Source organism: Epinephelus fuscoguttatus, linkage group LG10 (genome assembly GCF_011397635.1).
Source record: "Epinephelus fuscoguttatus linkage group LG10, E.fuscoguttatus.final_Chr_v1".
In the NCBI taxonomy this organism is placed as follows: Eukaryota; Metazoa; Chordata; class Actinopteri; order Perciformes; family Serranidae; genus Epinephelus; species Epinephelus fuscoguttatus.
The window spans coordinates 34,219,225-34,241,840 of record NC_064761.1 but is presented as its reverse complement, the minus strand read 5'-3'; the positions used below and the strand labels follow the sequence as shown (position 1 = coordinate 34,241,840).

At 39.1% G+C, this 22,616-nt stretch overlaps 2 protein-coding genes across 3 annotated transcripts; both read right to left on the bottom strand.

Annotated features, from left to right (window-relative positions):
- Positions 1 to 1,084: 1,084 nt before the first annotated feature.
- Positions 1,085 to 13,125, bottom strand: marchf2 (membrane-associated ring finger (C3HC4) 2). Of its 2 annotated transcripts, none has more exons than XM_049587701.1 (5): positions 12,667 to 13,125; positions 7,141 to 7,446; positions 5,643 to 5,847; positions 5,143 to 5,352; positions 1,085 to 4,517 (listed from the first exon to the last, which is right to left on the bottom strand). In XM_049587701.1, exons 2-5 carry the CDS (start codon positions 7,320 to 7,322, stop codon positions 4,359 to 4,361), a joined length of 756 nt encoding a protein of 251 aa, XP_049443658.1. In that variant the 5' UTR covers positions 7,323 to 7,446; positions 12,667 to 13,125; the 3' UTR covers positions 1,085 to 4,358. The 2 variants fall into 2 exon arrangements, with proteins under 2 accessions (XP_049443658.1, XP_049443659.1); XM_049587702.1 differs by having other exon boundaries at positions 5,652 to 5,847; positions 12,667 to 13,111.
- Positions 13,126 to 15,052: 1,927 nt separating this feature from the next.
- Positions 15,053 to 21,013, bottom strand: rab11ba (RAB11B, member RAS oncogene family, a). Its single transcript, XM_049587704.1, has 5 exons — positions 20,882 to 21,013; positions 18,481 to 18,676; positions 18,036 to 18,229; positions 16,751 to 16,831; positions 15,053 to 16,652 (listed from the first exon to the last, which is right to left on the bottom strand). Exons 1-5 carry the CDS (start codon positions 20,919 to 20,921, stop codon positions 16,507 to 16,509), a joined length of 657 nt encoding a protein of 218 aa, XP_049443661.1. The 5' UTR covers positions 20,922 to 21,013; the 3' UTR covers positions 15,053 to 16,506.
- Positions 21,014 to 22,616: the final 1,603 nt, after the last annotated feature.

The window sequence follows — 22,616 nt, the reverse complement described above, 5'->3', positions numbered from 1 at the left end:
ATTGCAGGTACCAGTATTTTGGTGAAGACATCTTTCTTTTTTTTTTTCCACAGCACACCATAAACATTGTATTTTCAAAATGTGAATACTGAAGAATTGCAACATAAATTACAAATGATACATATCAACACACCCTCCATCCGAAAAGTACATGTAGAAAGACTACAAAAAATGTTAGACACAACAGAAGTAACATTAACATTTACATGTTCATTGGTGTAATAATAAACAACAAAGAAAATTTAAAATCCCTTTCTGGATTTGAGTTGTGAAAAAAGTATTACATAATGGTTAAAGTGTAATAACACTTAAAAACTCTTTGGAGATATGAGGATCTGCAGGGAGCCGAAGAGGAAGCAGTGTTGCATACTTTGTAGGCAACTTCCAAAACCATAAAATTAACATTATTATAGCCGTCACACATCTTCTGCATTTCAGTACAGATTCAGTTGTTTGTTGACTTCCTGCACCTCAGCTCTTTACATTGCATCAGATCAGTGTCCCAACATGACAAACAGTAAACACATGGATGATCAAATGCCGTCTAAGCTTGTAAGCCCCCCCGGGTGCATCGCAGTATTGCAGGATATAATCCTTTGTTCTGAGATCAGTTAAAAACACAAACAAACGATTAACTGGGGCAGAATGTGGGACAACCCACCAGGAGCTAACAAAGTGTAATGAGTGCAGACAAAACGCCGGGGCGAGGAAATAACTTTAACACCCACTGCTGATGAAGCCACTGTCAGCAGTCAAACAGATTAATGGTCAACACATTACGGTGTCAATTTTCCACCAAATTAGCCATACTGAGATGCACCCTGCTTCTACGACTAATGCTTTACCACCTAACTTGTAATGTCATCTCACATCACAGGGTTTCTTTAGCATGAAAATCAAAAGTGCAGGAGGACAACTGTAACTGATGCTTACTGACCGCAGCCGTAAACCAAAAACCTGCTCTGAAAAAGGGACTGAACTGATCTCGGATGACTCTTTGTGACAATGCCACCACACAGCAGTGTCAGTAAAATAGTTTGGTCGAGCCCGATTGTTATTAACTAAATACACAATACGTATTTTAAATAAAAAACATTAACACTTGTGCATAAAATCCAGACTTTTGGCCTCTGCACACCGTAGCTCATGTACTGCATTGTTTCTGTGTCAATACTGAATGTCTCTGCGACATGGATCCATGTCTTTTACTTTGACATGTAGGAGAAGTTAACAAAAAGCACATAGGAAGAACAAAATCATCAACATGTTAATCATCATTAATAAGCATAATAATCAAAAGTCACTCATTAATAAAAATATAAATGTCATTCCACTGAATTGAGAAAAATCCAAAAGCAAATAATTGTGATCTTGAAAAATAGTAATCAACTAGTCAACTTGTTTTAAGTTTGCCTCTTTGCTTCAATGCTGATTTTTTTATTGCACCCCACAGGACTGCAGTCGTAAATGAAACGCTTACAAATAGTAAGATCTGCACAATAATACTGAACCATAGCATTAAAGGGACAGTTCACACCGAAATCAAAACTTCATATTTTCCCTCTTACCTGTAGAGCTGGTTATCAGTCGAGTTTGTTTTGGGGAGGTGCAGAGTGTTGGAGGTATCGGCCGTAGAGATGTCTGCCTTCTCTCCAATATAATCGATCTAGATGGCTTGAAATCATGACCCAGTTACTTCAGATAATCAACAGACTGCAGTTTCATGTAGGAACTATTTTACTTTGTAACAAACTACACCCGCAAAACGTTAAGTGCTAATACTGTAGGCAACTGGACTTGCTTGCGTTTCTTGAAGACGACCAGGGGTGAATGGATGTGAAGTCATCTGGAGAGGGACTTCACACCCATTCACCCCTGGTCCCACCTGACCCTAACGACTCACATGGTGGCTAAGAGCTCACGTGACCACCCACACAGGGTTTACAGCCTGCAACATTGTACCAGTCATTTAGAACTGAAGAAGCTTCTTGGATGAGAAGCGAAACATCTTCAAGAAACGCAAGCAAGTCCAGTTGCCTATGATATTAGCACTGACGATTACCATGACCTGGATGACTGAGAAGTACACCCGCATCTACTCGTGTTTGTGACAACCTGAGATGTAAACATTATCGCCATCCTCCTCTGCTAAGCTGTGACGTCAGCTTGCTTAGTGGTGCTAGGTGAGCTAGCATGAGTAGATGCACACTTCCTTCTGTGCAGTGATACAGTTGGCGGATGTAGTTCAGCAGAAAGAAAATAGTTCCCACATGAAACTGCTCACAACAAGGTGTGTGGATAATGTTAAACTGGGTCATGATTTCTGGAAAGAGACATTTTTGGCACTTCGAGCACCACAAGCCGAGCGCCATCTAGTTCCATTATACTGAAGAGAGTCAGACATCTATATGGCTGATATCTCAACACTCAGCAACTCACACCAAAACAATCTCGACTGATAAATAGCACTACAGGTAAGAGGAAAAACATGTATTGTTGATTTTAGGTTAAACTTTCTTTAACACCTTCAACACTCCAAAACAGTGTTAGGCCAACATGTTTCAGCCTATGACGTTCCTTGCAGCCACAGTCAGACCGCAGTGTGTTCACGTCAATTAACCGTCCTTCTACAACCTAACTGAAGTGGAATGAAGTAAACTGTTTAAATCTCAACGCTATGACCCCATAAATCTGGAAACCAGGCAGCTACTGCGGTTTGAGTTCTGTGAACGGCCACTCAACGTGACTTGATTATAAGCTGCACCAAACTATATACACGAGAGAGAGAAGTGGATTTTCTTTACTCTCCCAGACAACCAATACAGACCCAAAAATGTCTGGTCAGTAACATCAAAACATGATGAGGGCAAGTTTACACCCCGAAAACACTGACAACCATCAAATGGACTTAGAAAAAAGCACACAAGCGTTGAGTGGCTTCCTTAAACTAAAAAAACCAACAAAAAAAAAGAAGCGGTGCTTGCATAATACACCCACCATTAAAGTCATTGTTGGTGACTTCATGTTAGACTGGCAGAAGCACTGAACACCAGCACAGAAGTTGCTTTTATCGATGATGTTTGATCATGACTACAATGGTGATTGCTTGCAGGAAGTTTCCCTGATATTTGGTGTTACTTACGGAAACTAATTGAATAAAATAAAATAAAATAAAATACACAGAACAAAAATAGCAATAATTAAGTACTTTAACAGGCAGTTAAAAGGATGCTTTAGTACACTGCATCAGCCACCCAACAGACTCTTGGATCCTCTAAGAGCCATTTTCATGGAGTTTTCTATCGATCTATACAAGACCTACTTGCTAAGTGCTGATAATATAAGAACCTCTATGAGGACGCTGTTAAACCCTACTGCAGTAGGAATACTGATTCTGTTTAGTGGTTTAAGAAACTTTTTTTTTAAAACCACGAAAGGATTTTATAATACGCTAACACTACAAAATAAAAATTTTTAAAAAATCCCCCCCTAATTTTTTATTAACAGTGTTTGCATGCATAACTGTGCATGTTGGGAGAGGTCTCTTCATGTACTGTGAAGTCCTCCATGTCCACAGTGTTTTATTGCACAATCTCTGGCTTTACGAACGCTATGCTGCCATCCATTCTTGGATGAAATGTAAAAACAGATGTAGGATTTAAAAAAAAAACAAAACAAAACAAAAAACCTTGAAAGAAGTCCAATAGGCTTGTGCGAAAACTAAAAGCTTCGGGTGAATGAATCAAAGCTTTTTTCCCTTAACAGATTAACACAGGGTCACATAATAATCGTGTCAAAGAGCTCCTCGATGGGCAACACTGTGCAGAGAATGCAAGGCCTATGTAGATAAGGGCACGCCCACATATGACATGTTTCTAGTGGTTTACACTTTCATCATTGCTGCACGACAATGACTGGACCTCCTGTGCTCTGCAGTCACATGTGGACCATCGATGGGTTGTTGAATCCAAGCAGAACAATACTTAAAACATTTCACAATCCACTGAACAAGTTCGTTTGGTCGTTTCTTTTACTACTGTCACTGTTATTAAACATGATCGTCGTATCCATGACTGTTGAGACTGTTCCATGTCTCGGGCAATGTCTTCTCCACGTCTCTCACGCTCTTCAGTGCCTTTGCATAAGCTTGGTCAACACCCATTTAAATGTGCTCTTTTAGACTTCTGTTTTAAAAAGTGATGTGAGTTAAGTACCGATGGGGCAAAGACTTTTTTTTTTTTTGTAGAAAGCAACAAAAACTAAAAGCCCACAAGTGCTTCTTTAAAGGCTAGCTGGCAGGCGACAATCAGCCGCCACACAGAAAAGACACCATTATCATCAGCCGTCTCTGTTTGGTCTCATACTATACTCTCATTGGCAGACTTCTTCATCAGTTTGGTGGAGAGCAAGGAATGCTGGGAAGAGTTAGACTCCTTGGCTTCAGGAATGAGCAGACGTACTTTCTGGTTTGTTCTTCTCCACTCAGAGTACAGCTGACAGTGGTAGCGGAAAGATACCTGCACAGACAACCAGGTAAGAAGAGACAGAAATAGGAGGTCAATAATGTACATGAGCACTTAGCTTGTTATTTGTGTTGGTGAGCATGACGTTCACTTATAGGCCTTTAAAATAACACGCTGCCTTCAAATGGAAATTGTGAGCTTGTCGCAGCTTGACTGCCACCCACTCTATGTAATACAGTGAGCTATCCCAAAGGCAAATTAGCAGGCAATTTTAAATCTCAAGCGCTTTAAAGGTCCAGTGTGTAGGATTTAGTGGCATCTACTGGCGAGATTGCAGATTGCAACCAACTGAAACGTCTCCCATGTCCCAAGTGTGTAGGAGGACTGCGGTGGCTAACACAAAAACGCAAATGCTATATCCAGAGACAGTGTTTGGTTCGTCCGTTCTGGGCTACTGTAGAACAACATGGCAGACTCTGTAGCAGAGGACCTGCTCCATAAGTCATTCCAAGATAACAAAAACACAATGATTCTTAAATTTGGAGACGATACACTAATACAAACATAGTTATGTCTATTATATTCAACTAATGCAAATATATCCTCCTAAATCCTACACACTGAACCTTTAAACTTGCATTACAACAGTGCTACAGCCTGATCTGTGTGTGAATTTTACCAGGGTCCACAGGACATAGATGGTGAAGAGGGCGATGGTGAGGGCGATGAGGCCCACAGCCTGCAGCCAGCTCCCCAGCTGAAGATGGTCCTGAGCACCTCTCAGGCACAGCCAGCCTGAAATGGCTGCTAGGGGTGTGATAAACAGGAAGCACACCATGTCACAGAACAGTGTCCTCTTCTCATTACGAGGGCCGGGGTCCCGCAGCCACTGTAGAAGAAGAAATAGGAGACAGAACAATAGAGAAGAGGGAGAATATATACGAGCAAGAGAGAGGCAAGGGAGAGGTAGACAGACAGAGAGAAAGATCTTAAGTCAATCAAGAACAGTAAAGACACACTTCAACAACAAGTAAGCAAGCAAGCTGAAAGATGAGGGAAAAAAGCTACTTCTCCTTCGCACATTTATATATCCACAGTCATTCACAAACGGCAGCCCAACCAAAGCAGAATAAAAAGACAGGCAGAAAGATTGATGCAGACAAGGCAAAGGGCATTGACCTTTGTTACCTCTGTGAGAGGCCTCGGTCGGCGCTCGATGCTGAACTCCGTGTGGCAGAGCTCACAGTAGCTGGTGTTGGAAGATGACAGCCACTTCTCCAAGCAGCTCTTGTGGACCGTGCCCAGGGTGCCCGTGCAGTCGCATGGAGACAGGAGACCCTCGCTGTTGCCTCCTTCGTGGCAAATACGACAGATGGGACCATCACTGAGACAAAATGAGAGATGTTAAGAAATAACTTTTTAGCCAAATACAGTTATGAAACAGACATGCACATGTGGACCAGAATTAATGGATACATTTAAGCACTTTCTGCAGGTGGAAGAGTGAACAACAAATTTAATGTCTTCATCAGGTTTGCTTATCAGTCGGCAGAACTGAATCATGTGATCACATTACTCACACACATTTACGTCTTTAAAAGTGCAGTAAATGCAATAACCTTCAAACTTAATCGCTCTCTTCCTTTGCGGCACAGCTGATGTCCTTTAGGCTTTCTACAGACATTTCCAAATACCCATACACACGGGCATGACTGATTACTGACTTTCACGTTTATTTGGTTATCAATTGTTACTTTATAAATAAGTAAGCTTTTAACTATTTGTACACTCATCTCGTCTCTTATCATTGTTGCAGCTTAAGAGCTGGGATTGTAACAACATAATATACATATATTTTGTTCCCTTTCTTTCATTTCAGTGTATAAATCTAAAGGGAACTGTCCAAAATGATTAAAGTAAAAAGGGTACGTGTAATAATCTTACAGCTGAAATATATGGGACATGGACGCGAACGTCTGTCGCAGCAGAGTACGTCCATTATTATCAACTGAAGCTGCTACACTGACCACAGAAGCTGCGCTTGCCCGTGCAAGCACCATGTTGCTCGATGGTAATTTCATGCTGCTGTTCTGTTCTCTCTACGTGTGGCTCTGCAACAGGCAAAAACTACACAGAGGGGCACCCAGTAGCATTGTGGGTAGAGCAGGCACTACCGGGACTGCCCTGTCATTTAAGGCAAAAAAGCCCCAAAAATATAATTTAAAAAAAAAAAAAAAAAAAAACCTACACAGAAAAGTGACAGAAAAGTGTAGAAAACAAATACAACCTGTTTAACAAAACGCTTACAATGAATACCTCACTGTACGTGAGGCAATGCGAAGCAGCAAATAATCAACCAGCCAATTAATCCACCCAATTAATTCAGTGCCAGTTACTAAAGCCTACGCTTCCAAACCCTGCATAACTAACTACTTTATCACTTGGCAAAACTCAGTACACAGCAGATGGCAGCATCCACACGCTGCAAAGACAGAGTCTGTGTGGCAGGTAAAAGGCCTGCTCCACTCCACCTATGTGATGCACCGTGAAAGTGCCCCATGTATTTCAGCTGTTAGGCTTTTTCCTACTGTGACGAGTTAAAATGTCCGCTGTGTAAAAAGTGGCAGTTGTAATCATGGACTTCTCCCCTGACAACATGAGCGTAAGTAAGTCTCACCTTTGCGTACTCATTGGTTTGAGCACAGAGGAAAGCAACCGTCCGTCTATGGCTGTAACCTGGGTGACGTAGAGCGCCTGGCACCCCTCACCACCTCCTTCCTCGACGCTCTTCCACAGGCCAGTGGTGCTCGCACAGTCACACAGAGAGCCAGGCAGGTGGCAACACCCGCCTGTCGTCATGGTTACAGAGGCCAGGCACTGGCCGTAGAGGTGGAGGTGAGGGGGTAGAGGGTCAGAGGTGAAGATTGATGTGGGGAGTGGGAAGCACAAACTCTGCTGTCCACAGGTTGGGAACAGTTAGTTTCTACAAACAAGAGAAAAACAGACAGACAATGAGCGGCTTTTTCATGTAAACAGTATCAGTGATAGAAAGTAAGTTAAGTACTTTAACTTAAGTATTGTTAAATACGGTTTTGAGGCACTTGAGTATTTCCATTTTAAGCTACTTTATACTTCTACTTTACTGCATTTCAGAGCCATGTATTGCACTCTTTATTTTGTTTTTACAGCTTTAGCTACTTTGCAGATAAAATTTATAAATCCAAAATCTAAATTAACAAATTAAACATTATGTATTATCATAATACAGTGTCAGTGGTGTATGGTAGTTATGTGGGACCCAGTGCACGCTAGCTGCTATTGATGCGCTTAAACTGGTTACCATATTATCTTATCATCTCATCATATGATCCAATTAGGGATGTCACAATTATAGATTTTCTTGGTTCACAGTTTTACAATTATCACGATTATTATGCATTAATTAATTTCACACTATAAATGTGTAAAATCACATGAACACTCCTTATACATCTTTAAGTTTCATTTATTTCCATGTGCTCCTGCTTTTTCTTTCATCTCTCAACACAACAGTGATGGTTTTATGTACGTGTGGCGACTATTTTGTTCATGTATGAAAATATAGTAGCCGAACAACTGGGCTTGGTAAAGTGTTTTTAAGTTGATGTAAAAATAAATGGCGAACATTTGTGAAATCCTGCACTCGTGTGGACGTGAGTTTCTGTCTGTCGTCTCACTCCAAAGAGATACACGGACCCAAAACCATTACAACCTCACGTTGTGTGCACACAAACTGCAAAACTATCCATTGAGACGAGCCTTAGCTTGTCACGTTGCACTGTAAGCCCAACTGGTATCATACCACTACGCCATTAATTGCAAATGACACGCTAACATATAATTTTTTAATTCAGTGTTCCATTTGATAAATTGAGATTGACGTATATTAACCCAGTCATTGTGCATTTACCTTTACTTGTGCATGTAAAGCCGTGTGGTTGTCCCGCAGGTGTTGTATCATGTTGCTCTTGTTTGATCCTTTGGCTGCGACTTTTTTGCGGCATGTTTTACAAACTGGAAAGCCGTCGTCAACAATGACAATGATCCCACAAGGCTGACTTTATCCGTTTTTTGGGGGGGAATAAGTCGTCTTCATCCATACTTCATCACTCGGAGACGCCACTTGTGTAACTTTGTTTTCGTTCTGTGTGAGTTGCGCTGACCTACTGTATATGGTTCCGTGTCGCGGCATAATCTTTGGAGAGTGACGGTGTTGAGGAATCTTTACGAATAATTAACCATGGCGTTTAAAATCGCGGTTAATAGTGAAATAAAGTAATCGTGACATCCCTAGATCCAATGGAGACTTGACATTGGATAACACCAACATATGTTACCCATAAATCCTCATCGCCTATAGGTACATGACAAAAAAAGAAAATAGGGAATTGTTCATTTAATTGAATCACTTTCATAGCTTATTTGTTGTTTATGTAGAATAGGCATTTAGATTGTTACTGACTATATTACAAAAAACACAAAACAAAACCATGATTGGGATGGGTTTGCCTTTTCAAAGGCACATGTAGTCTAGTAAACTGCACTATTTTTTTCATCTAATGAGCTCTTTAAACACAAGCATATCTAAAGGTGGCAGTCCTGTTTTCTACTCTACATGTTGTTGGAGGGCCAACTGTCCCTATGGACCCCTTCACCTCACAGGCCCTGCTGCAGCCACCCTGCCTGCACTGTCTATATTTACACCCCTGATAGCAGTATATAAAGTAGTTAAAATTAGCCCCGCCTTAATTATCTACACCATTAAAGTGATCCTTACACACACTGATGGATCAATAAATATAATCCAGAAATATAACATTCTTAAACTGGCCTTTCTGCATAATGAGTGACTTTAAGTACATTTTAATTAATACTAATACAGTAATTAACAGTAAAGTAAAACAAAATCTGAATACAAGACCTATGTGGTGTTCCCACCTTTACTTACAAAGTCCCCACGAACAGCAAAATAATGATATATTACAATTTAATTGATTAATGAATTAGTTGTCAACTATTAAATTAATCGCCAGCTAATTTCAAAATCATTTTATCAGTTTGAGTAATTTTTAATAGAAAAATCTTTTTTCCAGCTTCTTAAATGTGAGTATTTTTTTGTTTCTTTCCTCCACTGTGACAGTAAACTGAGTGTCTTTGGGTTGTGGACAAAACAAGACATTTGAGGACGTCATCTTGGGCTTTAGGAAACAATGATCAACATTTTTCAGACCCGACAACTAATCAGTTAATCCAGAAAATAACTGACACATTAATCAACGATGAAAATAATAATAATAATTTGTTGCAGCCCTGATTACAGGACAAGAATGTAAAATGACTACACAGTATAATATAATTCAGAAGCAAGCAAGCTGACATTTACATGTATACAAATATATTAAAGTGATGTATCAAAATTATGAAATGTCATTTGGGTCATCACAATATTGTGATATCAAGTTAGCTTAAATGTCTTCCTGGTCCTTACAGCTACATTACAGCTAAATGTAATAATACCCTGCTCAGCTGTGAAACTAAACATCACATGAAAGCAATAAAAGAGTACTGTAAAACATTATGACTGCCAATACAACCTAGCTCAAGGTAAACTTTCTGTTTTGACAGCCTATCTGAAAGCATGCTTCATGGACCATTAATTTCCTGCCATGTGAGAATAACTGAGGTTATCTACAAAGACACTGGGTCATTTACAAGAAAGCTGTCAGTCTGGAGGTGGGCCAATTCGCCCAAAGCAGCTGCTAATCCATTATAAAAGCACGAGCTATTGTCAGAGGCAGTGAGTGTGATGTGCAGCAGACTGATAAACAGCTGTCTCCCCTCAGATAACCCTTCACTACAGATAAGACGCAGGCCGCTGCATGTCCTACAGTGCGTTTGTCTTGCTGTTTGGAAATTATCCTGTACGGCAACACACTAGTGACAAATGAATTTCTGAGTGAAATGTTTTCATTTTAATGAAACAAAAGATACTCTAAAACCAAAAACTATATCTGATATGTGTGTAGGTATTGAAGTAGCTTCTTTCATTTTAAATAAATGTTGAGCTTCTCTGCCTTTTCAGGATTTCAGTGACGGCAGCACGTCTACATTTGAGTGCATAACTGTAGCACACACTAAGCCCACATTTGATCCTTCATGCCAGACTATTAGGTAAAGACTGGGTCACTGGCCTGTAGCTGTATACACATACCACAGCACTGCACCCACACTAATATAGCATATAATCCCATGTACTCATAACTGTTGTTGTTTTTAAACAGGAGGTTTAACATGGCAGATGGTGCTGAAATTCCTGTGTGAATTTATGGGATTTTGGGTCTTTATTCCATCTCCTTATGGATAATTAATACAAATATTTACACTCTACAGCCATTTCAGCATAAAAACATCCTCAGCCCATTAGCTATGATTATTGTATTATATTCTGGTCATCTGCTTATTTTCTACAGCTTCTACAAACAACTACAATAATCTAATATCCCAGTGGAGAGCAGTTTTTGTCCATTATATTAAATATGTAGCCCTTAAATTAATTTTAACTGTTATCCAGATCATCATTTTGCTGTTTTATTAGTTTATTACTAATTTATTATGCATACTGATACAGCACGGGGGGCTACGATTAAGAGGCACAATCCCTGACCCAGATAAACAAAAGGATAGCCCCCAAAAACTAAGACAACAACAAAATCTATCCGTTACAGTTTCTGAGTGATGTATGAAAACACAGGAATTAAACAGACCAATGTGTTTTTAATACACATCAGTATAGAAACATAAATTATAGGGAGGCACGATAATACGATAATCTGGGCCATTATCAGCTTTAAAATGAATTATTAGTATCGTCCAACATATGCCTTTTCTTATGTTGCACAATGACTGAATATTACATACACTGAAAAGCATTGTATTTCATGTCATGATAAGAGTATACATGCATAATATGATGTTAATTCCACTACAGAAGAGACCTGATGATCACTAAATTTAGGTGGGGAAAAAATTGATATATCAGTATTGGTTATCGGCTAAATAAGTTGTTGTATATGGGCAAAAAATCCACTATCTTGCATCACTAATAAATTCATGTAACTTTTAATCAATATAAGGAAGCTTTCTTATATGTTTATACTTCCTCCAACTCCTTTTCCAATGTGTAAATCAAAGCACCTATACACTGACAACTGCGTTTACCTTATACTTTTCATTACTTGTAAATATTAGCCTACTTTCTTTGGCTTGTTTGTATGTTAAAGTTCAAAATAAATATCAAAAATCGATATCAATGAGCCAAATGCTTCAATTCAGTACATAAATGTGACTGTAACCCGGTTACTTTTTAAAATACTGATGAGTGCAGAAACATCAGGACATGATAAAATTACTGCAAACAAACTAAAGTAATTTTCATTTTCACTTTTTCCTCAAGAAGTTGTTACCACTGCATTCAGCTGTTAAAGCTTTGATCCAGACTATGTAGGACAAACTTTACAGCTGTCTTCCAAGTGAACAAATATTTATATACGTCTCTCAATATAAACTGACATTGACAGAGACTGATGGGGGCTATCATCGCAGCTCAAATTGCAAAAGCATGAAAGGAGATGGACCTTTCAAATGCAGTCTGTGTTGTAAAAAATTCAGCCATGATTGAGACATCACTGTCCAAAGTCACGAAAACTGAGGGCGTAGGTTTGAGAGGGTATAAATATAGAAACAAAACGACATAGATAGGAAACTTGTTTTATTACTATGAGTGTAACATTAGTATGGTATCAGGTATATGAGGATAATTTCACCACATGTATTGAACAGCTCAACATTTATGAAATGTGTTAATGTGTCATATTTACAGGATATTGTGGTGGGGAACATAGAGCCAAGGGAACATAGATAAATATAAGCTGTTAGCTATGCTGCAGCGCCATATTTAAGACATTAAAAGCATTATCTTAGTTTTTTAAATTGCAGTTTTTTTCAATTCAATATCAACGTTCATTGTCCAGTAAGTTAAATAAACACTGTCAGTTGGCGACTGTTACAGCTGTGTTGTTAGCTAGCCGCCAGCTGTCACTAGCTAACAGCTAGCTGCTAGCCGTCCGTCTGCTGTAAAAACGAAAGCTTAAAAACGTCCACTCACCCCGTGTCGTCTCCTTAAAGATGTGTCACATCGGCAGGCGTTACCGCCACAACAACCTCCTGTTTCCCCTTGGCTTCATTTTCAGCTGTACGTGTGAATTAACTAGTCAAAATGCGGCTCCACTCGCTAGCTAATATGCTAACAGAGCGCTGTGCTAGCTAGCAGCAGCTCTCAGCTGATAACACAGAGCAGGCCAGTCTTCCGCTTTCCCAGAGCTTTAAATATCCCCCAGAGGCTCATCATCAGCTGTCTGCCTCTGCGGTGCAGACGGAGAACACTCAGACACACACCGGACACGTTAAAATGTGATTGTGGGTAACAGCAGCCTGCCAAAGGGAGGGGCGAGCTCACTGAAAACATCTCATGCGCAGCACAAAGCCAGAGGAAACAAACAGAGCTGACTGACCAGGATCTAATCAGCTCTATAATGCGATTAAAATTAAAGACAATTTTTTAACCAGAACTCTCAAACACAAGCTGAATTTAACCGCACACATTTAAAAAATATTTCAACTTTTTTTTTTTTTTTACAAGGGAAAACGATTATGCTCATTACCGATTAATTTGTGGTGTATTATTATATCTTGTTTACTTATTTAATTATCTATTTTACCATTCTGACTAATACTGTTTTTCATGTGATTAGTTGTTCCCATTTAGTGTCCTGCAAATTGGCTTTTTTTTTTTTTTTTTTTTTAAACATGGGAAGAAGGCAATGGGCAAAACACAAGAGGAAGAAATGACCCAAAAATATTTAATTTAATTTAATCTTCAGAAAAGAGTAAAAAGAGAGAAAATTAAAAAGCAAGAAAATTAGTAAAAAAAAAAAAAAAAAGACAAAGAAAGTTAAAAACAAACAAGGAAATGACCTGAACAAATTATTTAAAAAAAAATTGAAATGTAATAATAAATAATTATAAATATTTTGTTCCCTTGCTATTTCCCCCCATTTTTTTCAAAATAATAATAATAATAATTTTCTGAATTTATTAACTTTTTGCAATTTGTGGGACATTTCTCACCAAGTTGCTCATTGCCTTTTTTTCCTCATGTTTGAAAGGCATTGCACCAATTTGCTCAGGGTTCAGAGGTTTAAATACTTGTGAAGGGTCTTTGAAAACAGCAGCACAACAAAAGTGATGTGGCTCCAGGTTTCAAAGGGTTAACTCTAATCATTCTTTTGCCTATTAAATTGAATTGAAATGAGAAAAGAGCCTAAATTTGGTTCATCAAATGTCTTTTGTTCAACCAACTTTTCCAACCCCCCAAATATTACATTTACTGTAATGTTAGCACATTTGAGAACCTGGAAATATCACAGTTGTCATTTTTGCTTGAGAATAATTGATGATCAAAATAGTTGCTGATTAATTTTCCATTGATTGAATACTCAATTAATTAACTAAACACTGCAGCTCTCTATTGTACAGTCCTGGAAATGGCAGATCATTCAAATGCATAATAAATATTATCAATTATTATTTACATAAATTCATTGGGACGGCAGTTACTAAGTCCATAGGGTTCAAGTCCACATCCGGACCAAATATTGAGTGTGAACTGGTGGCTATAGAGGTGTCAGTTCGCCTCCTGTGCACTGCCAGAGTACTCTTGAGCCCCCTCACTCTGACATCTCTTCATTTAATGCATGTATAGGTCCTATTAGTGCATGTGTGTGTATTTCGGACCTGTGTGTGTATGACAACAGAGTGAAAAAACTGAATTTCCCCTCCGGATTAATAAAGCATATCTTATTCTTATAATTAACACTTTTCATAAATTCCCACCAATGTGCATTTTTTTCAATTTTTAAAACAATTTTTACATCATGAACTGATTTGTTTTAAAATATTAAGTTGTGCAAAAATGTATTTACATTGACAAGGTTTGTTTTTTTCATTATTTACTGTGAGCCTTTGCACATCTCATAAGTATATTTTTGCACTTTCCTGCCTAGCTCTTACATTTTGAAGTTATTTTATATACATTTTTAAATTCTTATTTTTGTTTTTTCTGCTTTACGTAATGTCTCTTGTCTATGCACCAAAACAACTTCCTTGGATGTGAAAACTTGGCTTTGTTCTGACTGAATGGGAGAGAATAATTCTGAAACCAAGTATACAATATTTTAGGAAGCCTGCCTTGAGTAGACACATTGATTAGATGCTATAAAACTAAATGATTTAGTCCTGTGTGCGAGCACCTCACCATCATATGTGTAGATTTCAAAGGAAGCCTGTCAAATGGACTTGAGTGCAGATTGACCTTGTGTGCTCTTTGATCAGTTGACACCTATGTTGCTACACAACAGTGGAGGACACAGCATTAAGTTATGGGTACACAGAGTGAGCAACGTATCCAAAAATAAGTCCGTCTCCTATATGTGTCATGAGGATTAGGTTTATTTGTGCTTCAGTATTTTCTGTGTGATGCAAAAGTAGCAAAACAAGTCTGCACAGATGAAAGCATTTTGCCCACCTGAGTGAAAAAGGGGGCACCTCAGCCAACCATAAAGAAATTTACATTTCTGATTTTCAGTTCCACTTTCACAACCAGCTGGAGTGCAAGTGATACATGAAGAGCATTTTTAATTGGTTCATTTACCATTGAAATGTTTTCAGATTGCACACATCTTTATCCGCTTCCCTTTAACAGATGTCACAGTCAAATTAAATCAAAGGGTGATTGAGTACATGACAGGAAGATGCTGTTTAAGACAAAAAACACCACATATAGTGCAGTTTTTTCCTTTTTCAACCAGCAGGAAAATGTTACTCGATAAAGATGTTGTGCATCTGAAAAATAAAGTGATTTGTTCCACTGAAATGATCCGACATAAGTGCAAAAAGAGATTTTCATTTCCAGACAGCCCGTTAAAAGACCTGAGCCGACTCCAGAGAGGAACACGAGGCCCGATCCAGTCTGACACCATTATTACACAAATAACAAATCACACACCGCGATTCATAACATTGCTTTTGAGATATAGCACAACACGTCTTTTGCAAATAGCCTGGATTAGTTTGCCAAATACAGCAATGAAATGCAACCTTAGCAGCCTTGAGGAAAAAAAACGAGTAAAACCAAAACTGATAACGATTGCATCCGTCAACTTTGGTATCTTTGTGCTTTAGGATTAACACACACACTCTCACACACGCACACACAAATAAAAACACTTCATTTGTTTCACACTTGCCCATATTAAGTCAACCACAGCCAGTCTGGTCCCTGGCTCATGCTAATTTCATGCCACAGTGGGCGCAGGGCTCAGAGAGGAAAATTAAAATTAAAGAGGCAAATAGAAACTCCAGACAGAGCAGAGTACACACCAATACTCCAGTGGTACCTTCGTCTCGTCTCCTCTTCTACGCCCGTATTGCGTGATAGGCAGAATCAGGTCAACCAGACATGAAATTGGGATTCCACTGTAGGAGATCGTGACAAAAGTCTGTATCGTTGCAGAGAAATGGAGGCGAGTAGAAACCGCCTGAAGCGCTGATACACAGGTCTACTGGTCCCTCAACGTTCCCTCAACAGGAGCGGGTCAATGGGACCACGGAGGGTGGTCAATTATAAAGAAAATGTTTGTTACAGCTTCAAGATCAACCTCGTAAGAGCTCTACTCTCTTCCTCTGAGGTTGTAAATTATTGTATAGAGAAGTTCTTTTGAAATCAGAGGAAGACAAACAAACAAAGAAAAAACAAAGACGAAAAAGGAATGTCTCGGTGTGACAGACTTCTGAACTCATGAGGGCATCATGATGACAGCAGAAGTAAACCAGAGGCGAAGACAGGAAAGACCGACGGAGAGTAAAACAGGAAAAGAAGATAAGAGCGTCACAGGCTCTGGCAGCAGGGGAGTTTGTTTCCCCTATGCCCTTCCGTGGTCGGGGGGAGGCTTATGTCCACTACGTTGTTGCCTGGAGACTCGTCGTGTGCAGATCTGTCCGATATTTGCTTCTGAGATACAATACGGTAGATTTCTGTGAAAGAAAAACAGTCACCGTTGAGTAAAAGTTACATCAGCTGGAGATTCACAGTGAGCTGCATGTTGTATTTAACAGCTGATCACTTTTCCTACCTGTGAGGATGTTCTTAAAGGCTTCTTCTACATTAGTGGAGTCCAAGGCGGAGGTCTCAATAAAGGAGAGAGTGTTCCCTTCTGGAAAGAAAAAACAGGAGACAAATTATGTTTACACATAAAAGCCATTTAAATATCTATTAAAAACAGACAGCTCAGATAATGACCTGTATATTCTTTAAATAACTGGCTTAGGAAATATGGTTAAACCACTCTGACTCATCTGGTGTAAACTGTGGCTATGAGCCTGCCATCGTTTTCAAAATCCTCTTCTACACATCTACAACAAATAAAATGACTTGTAAACACACCTAAGAAAAAGCCCGGACTTCGTCTCACAGAGCTCTCACAACTTGACATTGATCTCTTTTCTGACACGACCAGTCAGAGGTGATTCACCACACCTTTTTACCCTGGCAGTGTCACACACCTTTTTCCACCGAGCAGTACGGTACAGTCCAATCCTGAACGCTTTTTTCAGTTTCCACTGTAAAAAGTTATGTATGGCACTCATGGAACTGTTCCGTACTGTCCCCATGTTTGGCTCCCCCTCTGTTGGGGTACCCAGCACACAGATCTGGTACTAAAAGGTGGAGCTGTGAACACTGCAGTCTGTTGATTGGTCAGTAGAGGACGGTCACTCTGCTCAGGGCTGAGTTGTGGCTGGTTTTGAGGCTCATGTAACCACTGTTCATACTGTGGAGAGTTTTATTAGTAAACTGTAACTATAAAATGAAAGGATGTTTTGTTGCCTCCCACAGCAGCTGGAGTCTGAGAGGAAAATAACTTCATTCACTGGGCTGACTCCCGGCAACTTTTTCACGGCACAACTTTGACTATTTCTTAAGTTTTTATATGACAGACACTTTCAGTAATGAGTGGATCTTCAAGCGTTTATATATCAATCTCTACTGGGATGAAATATACCCCCCCCCCCCAAAAAGCATTGCAGAGCGACATTCCTGTGGGCTCCAGCAACACTAAACCCCTGAGCTTGCCTGAGAAGGACTAAATGTATAAAGCTGCTATTTTTAAATATCCCATGGAGAGAGACTCTCACTGCAGCCTGTTCCGTTTTGCTCTTAAAATGTCGGCGTGCAGCCTCGTTCTGTGGACGATAAATGAGGAGCAGACTGATAAAGGAGGAAATACAGCAGGTGCTGGACTTAAGATTTGTTAAAAAAAAACAAACAAAAAAAAAAAACACACACACAGAATTCTACCTAAATCTACATGACCCTTGAATGCAATGCTGCTTCCCTGATGGCAATGCTTAATAATTTACCTGCGAAGGCTCGAGCCTCATCAGTGGGCACTGCCCTGAGGTGGCGGAGGTCGCTCTTGTTCCCAACCAGCATGATGACGATGTTGTTGTCAGCGTGGTCCCTCAGCTCCTTCAGCCAGCGTTCAACATTCTCATATGTCAGGTGCTTGGCGATGTCGTAAACTAGAAGAGCTCCAACTGCGCCCCTGTAATACCTGGTGACAGCAAAGAGAAATTGATGAATCAAGAACTACTGAAATGTTCGCTACCATCTGCTTCAAAGATAAAAAAATGTGTACGTATATAACATTACGCAAATTATTCTGGGCATTTTAAGCAAATGATCCTAATCTCCATGTGTACTGCTATATTAGATGTGCAAATTAGTAGTATAATATGCTGTATGTAGACTGCAGACTATCACAAGTCTGGTAAATACTGCAAAAAAACAAAAAAGCAAACTGACGCCGAGGTGATTGCTCTGTAGCGTTCCTGTCCAGCTGTGTCCCAAATCTGAGCCTTTATCGTCTTGCCGTCCACCTGGATGCTGCGGGTGGCGAACTCCACCCCAATGGTGCTCTTGCTCTCCAAGTTGAACTCATTTCTTGTGAAACGGGACAGCAGGTTACTCTTTCCCACTCCAGAGTCTCCGATTAGTACGACTAGAACCAAAATACACAGAGCACACAAACATTAATGTTAGTGACAAACTGTAAACACTAAGTGGTGTGCAAAACATGCTGGGATTTAGCATGTGTTCATCCTATCCATTTTACACTGTTACAATCTTTAGCTCACCTTGTGACGGATTTCAGTCATTAAAGCTAATATTTGTAGATTACAAGCACAAAAAAACATAGTTTATTTTATTTTACATACAAGCTTAGTCCGGCACCTTTTTGTACAGCAGACATTTTAAGCAAGTGCTCTAACTACGCTCTGTGTTTTCAGTTACAGACCTTGTTGACTGTCCTTGTCTCTTTTGTTTAATGATTAATGCAATTTTTATTTCCGAAAGGGACTAATCTATCTATCTATCTATCTATCTATCTATCTATCTATCTATCTATCTATCTATCTATTCATTTTGTCCCTTTTAAGAGGATATTGGGCTAAGGGTGACTACAGGTATCAGACACTTAACTTTAACCCTTTTAAAGACATGTTCAAGAGAATTTTTTTAACCAAACTTAAGAGTGATTTTTGGACAAAATCATCTTTTTCTTATTCAAGAATTACATGCAAGTATAAAGGTAAGAAGTATAGATGTGTTGTCCCATGCAGAGGTAGGTTTTGGGGCAGCAGTAGCTCAGCCCATTGGGACTTGTGGTGGGAACTAGAGGGTCACCAGCACCTGTCCATGAGGAGCCCCCTCACATCTCTCCATTTAATGCATATATAAGTCCTGTTTGTGCATGTGTGTATATTTTGGGCCTGTATGAATATCTCAGAGTGAAAAAATTGAATTTTCTTTTGGCGATTAATAAGACCATCTTCTTTTTTGTTTAATGTATGGTTGTGGTTATTAGAGTGAGTTAGGTCAATCTACATTTTGCCAACAGGTAAGTGCACTTATAAAGTAATATGAAAGTATATGGTTCAGCCAGCTGACATTGGGCGAGAGGCAGGGTACAACCTGGACAGGTCATCAGACTATTGCATGACTGACACATAGAGACACACACACACATTCACACCCACGGACAATTTAGAGTCACCAATTAAACTGCATGTGTTTGGACTGTGGGAGGAAGCTGGAGTCCCCGGAGAAAACCCATGCTGACACAGGCAGAACATGCAAACTCTGCACAGAAGGGCTCCCCCACCCTGGGTTCGAACCAGAAACCATATTGCTGTAAGGCGACAATGCTAACCACTGCACCACAGTGCTAATTTTTAAAATCACATAATTGTTAATATTACAAAAACAAATCAAACTTTAAGTAGCCTACTAGTGCAAAAAATCGATTGCTTTTTTAGTCCACTAGATAGATTTTGCTGCAAAAAACGGCTGAAGACTGAAAACTAATTAGATAAAAGATGTTGACAGTTTTCCTAGGGGGACAAAAATTTACAGTAGAAAAAAAGGAAATAAATTGCAATAAATTTTATCGCAATATTCAGCATATAACAACATATTCAAAATAGCAATTATATTGTATCATGATAATATCAAATAGTGCATCCTCTAATTCACTGTAGGTGAAAAGTAATGCAAGTCTCTCGGTATGCTTCTTTAATCTTACGTGTTTAAACCTGTGTGACTGCTCACTATGTTAAGCAGAGGACAGCTGATAATGTGATCAGGGGCAGCTCAGTGAAATATGTCAGGCAGCAGTTATGTCTGCGATGTCAACAAGTTAGCTAAGTAGCTTAGCTTCAAATTACCCGAAAAGTGAACCACATTTGAATTAAAGCTTCTATATTGAACACCAACGGGTGGCTATTGAAAAGCTTGTAATTTTAAGTGAACTTAAAGTCGTGTTAACTGATGGGCCGAGTAGCTTGATAAAAGCAGCTACCATGTTAGCATGCTAGCTTAGTTATTTAGCCACTTAACTGCCGCCCGTTAGTCTGCTAAGTCACCAGCGTCAACTGCCATCACTGAACTAGCTTATTAGTTCGCGTGTTTAAAATCTAAACTACCAAAGACTGAACTATTGCAGCGTTACAAACTGCTTAGTGAACTTATAATAGTGATTACAGGTTTCGATCATGTCATCGATTGCCACTTCGCTGCTAGTGACTACAGCTAACTTTAGCATTAGCGCTAGCTTAGGTGACTTCCTCAGTTCGTGCTGCTGAAACCGAACTTTAACAAAGATAACAAGCACACCCTAATATGTTATATTCAAAGAATAAATTACCTTTAAACAAATAGTCGTACTCATCGTCTCGGTTTCCCATGTTAGAGGCTTTTTTTGTACTTTTTAAGTAGTTTCCCACAACAACAACAACAACAACAATCCTCCAGTCTCCACCGGTAGCTAACAGGCACCGCCTTCAAGGAAGAGAATGAGCACGTGAGTGAAGGAACGTTATTTTTGACCAATTGGAAATAAGAACACATTGACTGACAGATGATTTGGCCAATCATGTGCGTTCTTTGAAAACGCTGACCAATCACCGCTCACAGGACAGAAAACGGTGAGTGATTACACCCTTTGTTCTCCAAACTTTGACGCCCTGTTTCTTCCTGGAGTTTGAGCAATAACACGGCAGATTTCCAGAGCATGCTGACTGTTGCACAATGTACGTTAAAAGGAGGGAACACCAGAATCAGTACACTGTGTTGCCTCTTCGTTTTAGCACTGTACGGTCTTTTTTTTATTATTATTTTTATTATTAGACCAGGAGCCGATCTCAGAAAAAATCCTTTATCCTTAAGGGACCCCCTTCCTTTCATAGAGTATACTGACGACCCCTGACTAAGTGACATTTTTTTTTTGGGATATTTCAATTTTAATTAAATGCATAATAATTACAATACAGGAAAAAAAAGTGAGAAACTGTATAATCAACCTAAGTATTGACCTCAATAACTGCAGGAAGTTTGCCTAACACAAACGGAGATGAGTGTCCTGATATTATAGGTACTTTTTATGCAGCTCTCTGTATCATTTTTTTTATTTTTATATATATATATTTAACAATCATATGTGCTTAATAGGCTTTTTTAAAGGTCAAATTCAGTGTTTCCTTCTCCCTGACACATGGCCATTGTTCTGTTAGCTCTTTGGTTTTTGAAGATGCTATTAAGCAGAGAGTGAAGGCTCTATGAATTTAGCTTGTGTTAGTTGTCTTACACCACTTGAAATCAAGAAGGTCTTGTGACCCCCTGTGAAGCTTTGGTGACTCCCAAGTTGGGAATCAGTGATCTACATCCAAACAATCAATTTACAAGGCCTGTATGGGACAGTAAACAACACCATAGGCTATACTTTGTATTAACTGGCCCTCACTATACAAGTATCCCACTGACTAAGTAATATATTATTGTTCATTTGTGTTCCACTGTATTCTACTGTCACCTTATTCTGTCTCACAGCAGAAGAACCATTACTTGGACTGTTATTATCATTTATTATTATTTTAAATTATTTGTTAATTTTACATAAATTATAAATTAACTATTTAGAAAATATTTCTTATTCTATTTGGTATGTTTGTCATATACAGGTTTGCAGTGATGACCGGTAATATGTACAGTACAGGCCAAAAGTTTGGACACACCTTCTCATTCAATGCGTTTTCTTTATTTTCATGACTATTTACATTGTAGATTCTCACTGAAGGCATCAAAACTATGAATGAACACATGTGGAGTTATGTACTTAACAAAAAAAGGTGAAATAACTGAAAACATGTTTTATATTCTAGTTTCTTCAAAATAGCCACCCTTTGCTCTGATTACTGCTTTGCACACTCTTGGCATTCTCTCCATGAGCTTCTTTATTTGCTTTGTACTAAAGCTTCAAACTGTTATCCTGTTATTTAAATGCTCTATTGCTGGAAATAAGACGTGTGGCAAACAAACGTTAATGATATTTGAACTTTGTTCAGCAAGCTAATCTTTACAAATGAACACCACTTTAATGATTA

Excerpts from the sequence above, each read along its gene's own strand:
- rab11ba (XM_049587704.1), bottom strand. The coding sequence starts at position 20,921 with ATGGGAAACCGAGACGATGAGTACGACTATTTGTTTAAAG. Across the intron at positions 18,230-18,480 it reads TACAGAGCAATCACCTCGGC|GTATTACAGGGGCGCAGTTG; the intron begins GTCAGTTTGCTT and ends TGCTGTCACCAG. Across the intron at positions 16,832-18,035 it reads TGAGGCTCGAGCCTTCGCAG|AAGGGAACACTCTCTCCTTT; the intron begins GTAAATTATTAA and ends TTTTCTTTCCAG.
- marchf2 (XM_049587701.1), bottom strand. The coding sequence starts at position 7,322 with ATGACGACAGGCGGGTGTTGCCACCTGCCTGGCTCTCTGTGTGACTGT. Across the intron at positions 5,848-7,140 it reads AAACCAATGAGTACGCAAAG|TGATGGTCCCATCTGTCGTA; the intron begins GTGAGACTTACT and ends ATTTTGTCTCAG. Across the intron at positions 4,518-5,142 it reads TCTATGTCCTGTGGACCCTG|GTATCTTTCCGCTACCACTG; the intron begins GTAAAATTCACA and ends TTGTCTGTGCAG.